Source organism: Carlito syrichta, unplaced genomic scaffold (genome assembly GCF_000164805.1).
Source record: "Carlito syrichta isolate Samal-C Ts95f unplaced genomic scaffold, Tarsius_syrichta-2.0.1 Scaffold309100, whole genome shotgun sequence".
NCBI classification, from domain to species: Eukaryota; Metazoa; Chordata; class Mammalia; order Primates; family Tarsiidae; genus Carlito; species Carlito syrichta.
The window spans coordinates 522815-531165 of record NW_007253196.1 but is presented as its reverse complement, the minus strand read 5'-3'; the positions used below and the strand labels follow the sequence as shown (position 1 = coordinate 531165).

Genomic DNA, 8351 nt, shown 5'->3' with positions numbered 1-8351 from the left:
GGGTGTGTGTGAAAGTGCACAAAGACCCCCTTGTCCTCAACCAGGAAGCCACCAAGCCAGCTCTAGGCGACGCCCACTCCCAGTCTTCTCCCACCCCATGCCGCATACCCTCAATTCACTCACATTGCTCTCCTGGGCACCATGGACACAGGGTGGGCACTGAAAGGGAAAAACAGGCCAGGAGGTCATTCTGAGCCCCCGGGACAAGCTCTCCCCACCCCCATCTCCCCCACCAAGCCCACAGAACATCACACGTGTCTTGGGTGGAATCTAAGGGAAGCGTGAAGGCAGGGATTCCATAAGGGAAACCACTCGCCTCATTTCCTACCAACTCAGCCCTGCTGTCATTGTTCAGATGAGGAAATTCAAGCCCCGAGAGGAACAGCAGAGGGCCTGGGTCATACAGCATGTTGAAGCAGTCAGAGACACAGAATCCAGGGCACTATGGCTGAGGGCTGGGCTCTCCCCATGATGCCCATGGCCATTTGCTGCCAATCCAGCAAGAATGTCATCAGGGCTACCGCTCCCAACCCAGGGAGAGGCAATGGGCAGACAGGACCCAACACTGGGCTCCCAAGGAATGCTGGGAGCTATGTAGGCATCAGCACCTCCATGCCTAGGCTCTGTGCCTGCTGCCTGGTCCAAAGGGTTCATGCCAACCCTTCCCTCTTTTGGAAGTCCAATGGGAGGCTTACCTCATCGGCTGCTGTCTCCCGATGGATCTGGGAAAAGGGGCGGGAGGTGTTGGGAATGGGCAGAGAGCTCAGGGGACCGAGTACTGCTTCCAATGCCCCTACCCGAGAACCAGCAGGAGTGGAAGCTTGAAAGAGGGCCAGGCTCTCGTCTGCCTCACCCCCATCCATCCTTCCCACTCTGAGCTGACACCCACATGTCCTAAGTTCTGTCCAGGAGTGGGGGTAGTGGGAAGAAAGTGGGAGTGGAGTGCTTTATCCAAGGGGTTTTGGAGGGTACAGAGGGCAGGCTGAGGGCACCACAGCTCCCCCCCCACCACCACTACCTTTGCTCCCCTTTCTGCTTTTTGGCTGATTCTTCCCGTCGGCTGGGCATCTACCTAAGCAGACAGAGCAAAGGGGAACACTTGGGAGGGGGCAGTTCTGGAACACCCAGGTAGGGGGCATGGATCCCAGGTGCCCCTCAGCCTGGCATCCGGCACCTCCCAGGGCCAGCTCAGGCCTCCGAGGCTGCCCCCACCTTTTCCCCCCACCCATGTGATGTCGAAGAAAACAAGGCCATGCATCAATGGGATCCTGTGTTCCTACAGCCAAAGCCCAGGCAGGATGCCCGGGTGGGCAGGGAGACTGCCCAGCCAGGAGGTGGGACCGAGGGAGGAACTGGGCTTCCCTGCCACCTTCAAAGAACCTGGGAGTGAGCAGGGCAGCTGGCCATGGTGCTGGGTGTAGACCTAGCCAGGCATTGGCTGGCACTAGGCCCAGGTGAGTGAACTGGCTCTGGGGGAAGGAGTAGCGCAACCTGGCCTTTGACCCCAGGCATCACTGTAGGAGAAACTGCCAGTGGAGGGTGGCAAGCCTGGTCCTGCCCTCATCAGATGGGTCTGGGTGGCATCAGTGAGGGTCTGGGCGGAGCCAGAGCTAAATGGGCATATCTATGTCAATGCCAGCAGGTAGGCGGGCACAAGGTCACCCAGTGGGTTTTCTCCCTGGATCCTATAGGGGCTTCTGGTGCCCTCCCCGCCCTGGACACATGGCCAGCTGATCCTGTAGCAGACCTCGGTTAGGTCAGGGAAGAAGTAGTCTAACTTGTGCCTGCCTGTGCCCATATCTGCCTGCCCTGCCCACCCACCTTGCTGTTTTGAGGTTCCTCCAGGCAGAAGCAGCGGGTGTAGACCTTGCCCTCAGTCTGTGGGTTGATCTCAATGAGCTCATTGCTCTGGGTGTCCCGGCGGGCCTTGGAGGTCTCTGGGGGGCACTGCTCAGTGTGGGAGGAGGGCTGGGGTCAGTATAGAGGTGAACTCATCCTAAGACCTCCAGGCACCCCTCCAGACCCCCATTTCCAGCATGCTGTGTCCCTGAGCAGTGCCCCCACCCCCGCCCATTGTCTGAGAGCCAGGCCACTCACTCCTCCTGGTAAAATCTCACAGCAGCCCTCCTCCAGTACGAGCTCTGGGTCACAGTAGATGTGTGCCTGCTGCAAGTCAAACTGCAGGGGACACACACGTCAGTTTCACTTCATTTTATCACACAGCTCTGTGTCCTGGCCCCCAAGGAGGCACAGAGATGTCTCCACCCCAGGATTTGACCTCAGGGTATTCTCAGTCTGGCTTGGGAGACATCAAAAATACAGCTTTCACCAAAGGTAGAACAAAACTGCACGTGCAGGAAAAAGGGGAGAAGAGGCCCAGAGGAACAAGAGGGAGCAGGCTCCATTCAGGCCGGGCTTTGAAGGGCTAGCAAACATTCAGCAGATGAGCATGCAAGGAAAAGCATTCCAGCTAGCGGTATCAGCATAGGCAAAGGCATGGCGGAGTGAAAGTGATGAGGAGGAATTGACCAGAGCAGAGCTGCACAGAGAGATGTCCAGGAAGACAATGATGCAGACACTTATAAGGACTAGATCATGAAGGGGCTTGAATCAGGTTAATAAATTAGGCTACATCTGGAGGGCAACAAGGAGTCATGGAAGGATTCTGAGAAAGGAAGGACCTGGTAGGACACAGACTCTGGAAAGCTCCCTCAGGCTCCTAGAAGGCGGGAGGTGAGGCCAGGGCCTGACCCGGCACTCACCGAGACGGGCTTGCCCTGCTCAGCATCCAAGCCCAGAAACACATGACCCACAGGCCGCGTGGATCGCCGGGGCCCCAGAGGCTGGGAGGAGGCTGAGAGGCAGTCCACATGCACAGAGGCCACACGTCCAGCCACGCTCAGCATCAGCTTGTGCCAACGCAGGTCAAAGAGCTGGGGCACTGGGAAGATGCAGGACACAAAATCGCCATCCTGGCCCTGGGCCCGGAGCTCCAGGCTCTGCTCTTGGCTGTTAACTTCCAGGGAAATCTGTGCAGAATTGGAAAAGGGGCAGGTCAGAGATCCAAAGTGCCAGGGCCACGGTACGGCAAAGGGCAAGGGGAGGGAACCTCTTTCATGGGAGGGAACACAGAGCAGGATTGACAGGAAAGGGAAGAAGGCTGGCTAGGGCCAAGAAGCAGCACGTCCCAAATGAATGAGGGACTGGTGGGCTGGGGATAGCCCCAAGGGTTGGTACGGGTACTACCTGATGTTCCAAGAAGCAATAAGGATGAGGAGGGGAGGGGGCTCACCTGTGGATACCCATCTCCGTCAGTCACTTGAAACAGATACCACGTGTTCTGGTGGGTGTGTTTCTTCAGCAGTAGTGTCAGCACCAGGGCAAACTCCTCCGGGAGGCCCCGAGGGAACACGCGTCTGCAGATGGAGCAGGGAGGGTGCCCCAAGGTTCTAGTGAGGGCTCAGATGCTGCCCACCCTGGGCAGGACTGGTAAGTCTCCCTGAGACATGCACACACATACACATCCATGCAGTCTCCACCCCTTCACTGAGTGCCTTCCATGCGCCAGGTGTGGGTCAGGCTGCTGGGAACAACAGTGGAGAAAACACAGAGCGGTGCCTGCCCTGGTGGAGCCTCTGAGTCTGACGGAGGCAGGGAGGCCATAAACGAAGAACCCCAGAATGACTATTTCACGACTGCACTGCAGTCTGGGTAAGCAATTCCAAGGAATCCAGGACAACCTAGAGCGAATAACTGGGCTTGGTATGGAAGGGGAGATGCTGAAAAAAGAGGGAAGGGATCAGCATGACTAGAGCAGGAAGGAAAGAGGAACATGCTGGGAGCGGAGGTCAGAGAGCTAGGCAGAGGCCAGACCACCCAGGGCTTGTGGGAGTTTGGACGTCACACACGTGGGTGCACACACACCACACACACCCCACTCTTGCCAAGGTTCTGCCCACGCCCTGAGTTCTCACAATGCCCACAGGATGCAGACCTATCCCTACCCACAGCTAGCCAGAGATAGGGGAGAGACAGAGAGTGGGTCTGCCAGGCACCGCCTGTCAGCCCACCCTGCAAGCCCCAGGGGTGGAGACCAGGTTGACTCCTGACAGGGGTGGGATGAAATGACCCACAGAGAGGTCCCGTGCCTAGGCCCCACATCCAGAGTTGCCGGGGAGTGTGGCTGAGGCCAGTATGGATAACGGTGACCGCAATGATGTCATTACCGTGTGGGCTGGGTCAGTGGGGCCGTTCCCAGCCGCAGGATGAGGGGCCCCTTGGGGTTGCGGATCTTCTTGATGGCAGACGTCTTCATGAGATTGAGTCGACGGATGAGGTTGAAGCCTTTGAGGGAGACACCAGGTGAGAGCTCTGCTGGGCAGGTGGAGAGGGGTACAGACCACGCCCAGAGAAAGTCAAGAGGGCAGCAGGGTAAGACAGACACTCACCAGTCACATTGGCTGACAGGTCACTACTGTGTTCCAACTTGAGTCCTTCCTGCTGTGAAGGTGGGCACTGCTCACCTGGAAGAGAGGTGTCAGTGGGGCACTAAGTGGGCTCAGGCCCAAGTAGCTGCGTGGCTGCGCTCTTGGAGAACCCGGGAAGGAGTGAGTTTATAACCCCCACCCCAGTCTTTCAGTCCTGCCTTGAGGCTGTTGCACCCTGGCTACCCGGGGAACCAGGAGGACCCTAGCATATAGTTGGGGAGACTAGGGCCCAGAGACGGAATCCTGGCACCAAGACTACTGAATCAACAACAGAATGGGACCAGAACTCCAGGAATCCAAACTCCCAATACTCTATATCAGAAGCCAGGCCAGCAAGGGAGAGAATAAAAGAAACTCTGGGCCACCCTAGAACACAGATGGAGTGGGGAGCTTCATATACGTGTGTCCCCTCCATGACGGATACCCAGGTGGGGGGCAGAGGAACACTTCAGGGGTAAGGAGATGTCAGCTCCATGCACACTTTGTGTTATGTACAATTGTATGTGCATGTCTGCACATGTGTGACTTATAGATGCCCACGCCACCAGGGATCACATGAGCTGTTGGTACACGTGTTCTCAACAGTGGGTGGGGTCCCACTTCCCACATCCAAAGCAGACAAGCAGTCCAGACACAAGTTCAGCCAACAGAATGGCTTTTTACCTGAACAACTATCTTGTGAAACAAAGAGACGAGACTCAGGGTATGAGGGGACCACAGCTCAAGGGTACCACCAGTGCCTTGGAGCTCCAGGCAGGACATATTAAGGGACAAGGGCTCCTGAAGAAGGGGAGAGCTTAATTCATGCCTCCAAAGTCCTGAAAGAACAGGTAGGCAGCCATCGGCCTTCCTCTCCCTGGGGCTGGGGAAAGTGCTACAGAGGCCAGAATCAAAAAGATCTCTCCATCGATGCAGAGGGGGCAGGGGGACAAAGGCAGTGAAGACAGCCCCTAGAAGCTGGCATTGGACTCCCTGCCTAGACAGGGTGGAAGAAGGAATCCAGGATCCCTGAGCCCAGTGACCCTGCTAGAGTCTCCCTCCTCCGGGTCTGGCCAGAAAGACCATCACTGTCTTGAGTATAGAAGAGCATGGTGACTCACGCCTTGGCAAGGGGCCCAGATTCCTTACAGATGTTGAAATTCTCTGCCCCATTCCGCCCAGGGGACCTGGTGAGGGAGAAGAGAGCAAAGCTCACACACTCATGCAGAGACACTTATGTGCACACACACGTGAAACACACACAGCTGGCAGGCAGCCACGCTCACCCCTGTGCACCCCTCACTCCACACCTTGGTTTTCCGCCTCCCTTAGCTGGATTTGGGTTCTTGGAGTTCTGTTCCCGCCTGGCCAGGCGGCTGAGCTACTGAGCCCAGAGGGCACCCGGCAGGGCCGGGCGAGTTGCCCGGTCAACTTCCCCTGGCTTTGGGCCCTGGAAAGCTGCACCCTCTGTCTCATCCAGAGTCTGGGCCTCGGGGCGGGCCCTTTATTGGGGATTCAGGGCCAGCTGTGAGGAGGAGGAGCATGTGAGCTAGAGGAGGGATCCTCCACCAGGAAACGGATCCAAGGGGCTCGGGCCTCTTTGGGGATGCAGCTCCCTTCAGCAGGGAGAGCCCACAGCCCGTTCCTCCCCACCCACGGGCCCTCCCGGCAGTGGGTGTACAGGATGGGTTTCCATATTAGGGGGGCTGTTCTCTCACACACAGAGACACAGGAATACGTACAAATGCAGAGCGACTCTGATGCAAACAGAGATGCTCAGAGATAGAAGCATATGCAGAAACATACACATTCCCAGCTCCCCTCACACAGGCGCCGGTGTGCAGACACCTCAGGCCACCCTAAGCCCGGCCCCTTGACTCTCCCCTAAATGCCCATGTGACCGCATATACATGGCCAATACATGCCAGGACCCCATACCCCAGGGAGCCAGTTGTAGGCCCATGGTACTCTGAGCCCTGGTGTCATCTCACCTGTATTTGCCCCATGGCTGAAGGTACCCCAGAGATTGAGCAGCCACAAGCCAAGAACCCAAGGTACCCACATCCTGGTCCAAAGAGGTCGGCTACAGCCACAGCACCTGGAAACCACAGAGACCAGGAAGGCAGATTCCTGAGTTCACACAGCACAACTCCACATGGGGTGAGCAGCGGCCAGCCCGTGGGGCCTGGCATTGGGGTGGCAGGAGGTCTGGCCAGACATGAGTCCTTCTCAGGGGCCCAACCACAGGCCTTGGGCTAGGATTTGGGCAGGGTGATATTCAAAATATTTAACCTCCGGTATGGCACAGACACTGACTAGGCAGAGCAGAATGCTGGCTGGAGCACTGAAGCAGGCTCCAGGCAGCATCTGGTCATGCCAGTGGATAGTTACTGGGTGGAGGAGAGGTCTAGAGGATTCTAGAAGGCTGGGGAAGTGGGATAGTGAGGGGTTTTGAGGCAGAGGTTATTCATCAAGACACTTGGAAGTATTCAATATATTAACAGCTTGCACCCTGGTACATATCAGCCTGGAGCCTGGCTAGCTGCACCCAGCTCAGTCCAGGCAGCTCTGCCCAGCACCCAAAAGGTCAGGGGCTGATGACCGGGCTGAGTCTCCTAGCACATGTCATAGGGCTGTGTGTGGGCCAAGGAAGCTTCCCCCATGGGTACAACAGGCTCCGGACCTCATTGCCAGCCCCCCGCTGATGGATGCTCATCTTTTAGTTTTATTAAACCCTGATGGATGGCCCCAGATAAATCGATGCAGGCTCAGCAAGTAGCCAGCAGAGCCATACATCATCTGGCCTTCCCCAGGCCAGGCAGCGCACACACAGAAACACAGAGCTGTGCATGTGTTAGTACAACACACACAGGTGCACAGATATGTGCACACACAGGCACATGTATGGTATTGGTATGCATACGTTAAACCTACCTGCACACAGGTGTGCTCACAGAAGCACGTGCTCATTGACATACCCAGACACCCCAGCTTGCACATACACACGTGCACACAGCCAGACTATGCTCACTCTTCCAGTAGGACTTCCTATTGGGAAGTCCTTATGCAAGTCTGACCTCACTCCTTCCAATTCTAATAGAATCCTATCCGACCCCCCACCGTGGTCATGGATGGGAAATGAGAACAGAAAGACCCCTTACCCCAATATATTTGGAGCTAGGATCCCAGGCTCCTCCTCCCCGGGACAGAACTGTGCCCCCACCCTATTCAACCCCATCCTAGTGGTGCACACATCCCACCTCTCAAATCCTGTATCCCGCCTTCCCCTCCTGCCAGCCAATGTAAGAGCTGCCAATTGTGGGCGGCATGCGGGTGCATGTGAAGGCGTGAACATGGATGGGCTCATGTGCCCTGCTGGCTCCCAATCTCTGGCCTCCACACCCCCGGCCCCAACCAGAGTGGAAGGTTACAGGGATAAAGGGAGAGACGCTTCCAAGGAGATGTCCCACCCCAACACAGAGGCATAGATTTGGGGACAGGGAGAGAAGCCGATTGAGGCCCAGAGAAGGGATGCCACTTGCCCCAGGTCACACAGCAAGTCAGGGGCAGAAAGGGCCTTTCAGTTCAGTGCCCTGGGGTAGCCCACTGCATCCCCACTTACCAGTGGCCTGGGGTCCCCCCACTTCGCTGAGCAATCCAGGCTCCTCAGGCCTACTGGGGGTTCTCCATCTCTCCCTGCCGGCCACGGGTGCTCAGCTTCCTGGTGCTCGAGCTCTGGGCCGAGTGTTGCCCGGTGCACGCCTGCCGGGGACTGCCGGCCACTCCGGGTGGGGGAAGAGGGGCGGTTCCAGGGGACTGGGGGCCTGCCAGGGCGGCTAATGGAACACAGCTGGACCGGCCGCCAGGCAGGAGGAGGAGGAGGAC

General features: G+C 57.3%; 1 protein-coding gene across 1 annotated transcript in view; it reads right to left on the bottom strand.

Moving 5' to 3' along the window:
- Positions 1 to 8129, bottom strand: part of COL16A1 (collagen type XVI alpha 1 chain) — a 50391-nt gene extending 42262 nt beyond the window's left edge. Inside the window, exons 1-11 of the mRNA XM_008066770.2 lie at positions 8089 to 8129; positions 6458 to 6564; positions 4449 to 4523; positions 4227 to 4344; positions 3293 to 3416; positions 2763 to 3029; positions 2098 to 2178; positions 1822 to 1947; positions 1019 to 1072; positions 696 to 722; positions 124 to 159 (exon numbers count right to left, since the gene is read on the bottom strand). Of these exons, the coding sequence (XP_008064961.1) occupies positions 124 to 159; positions 696 to 722; positions 1019 to 1072; positions 1822 to 1947; positions 2098 to 2178; positions 2763 to 3029; positions 3293 to 3416; positions 4227 to 4344; positions 4449 to 4523; positions 6458 to 6530 (981 nt within the window). The 5' untranslated portion in view covers positions 6531 to 6564; positions 8089 to 8129. The remainder of the gene's footprint in view (positions 1 to 123; positions 160 to 695; positions 723 to 1018; positions 1073 to 1821; positions 1948 to 2097; positions 2179 to 2762; positions 3030 to 3292; positions 3417 to 4226; positions 4345 to 4448; positions 4524 to 6457; positions 6565 to 8088) is intronic.
- Positions 8130 to 8351: the final 222 nt, after the last annotated feature.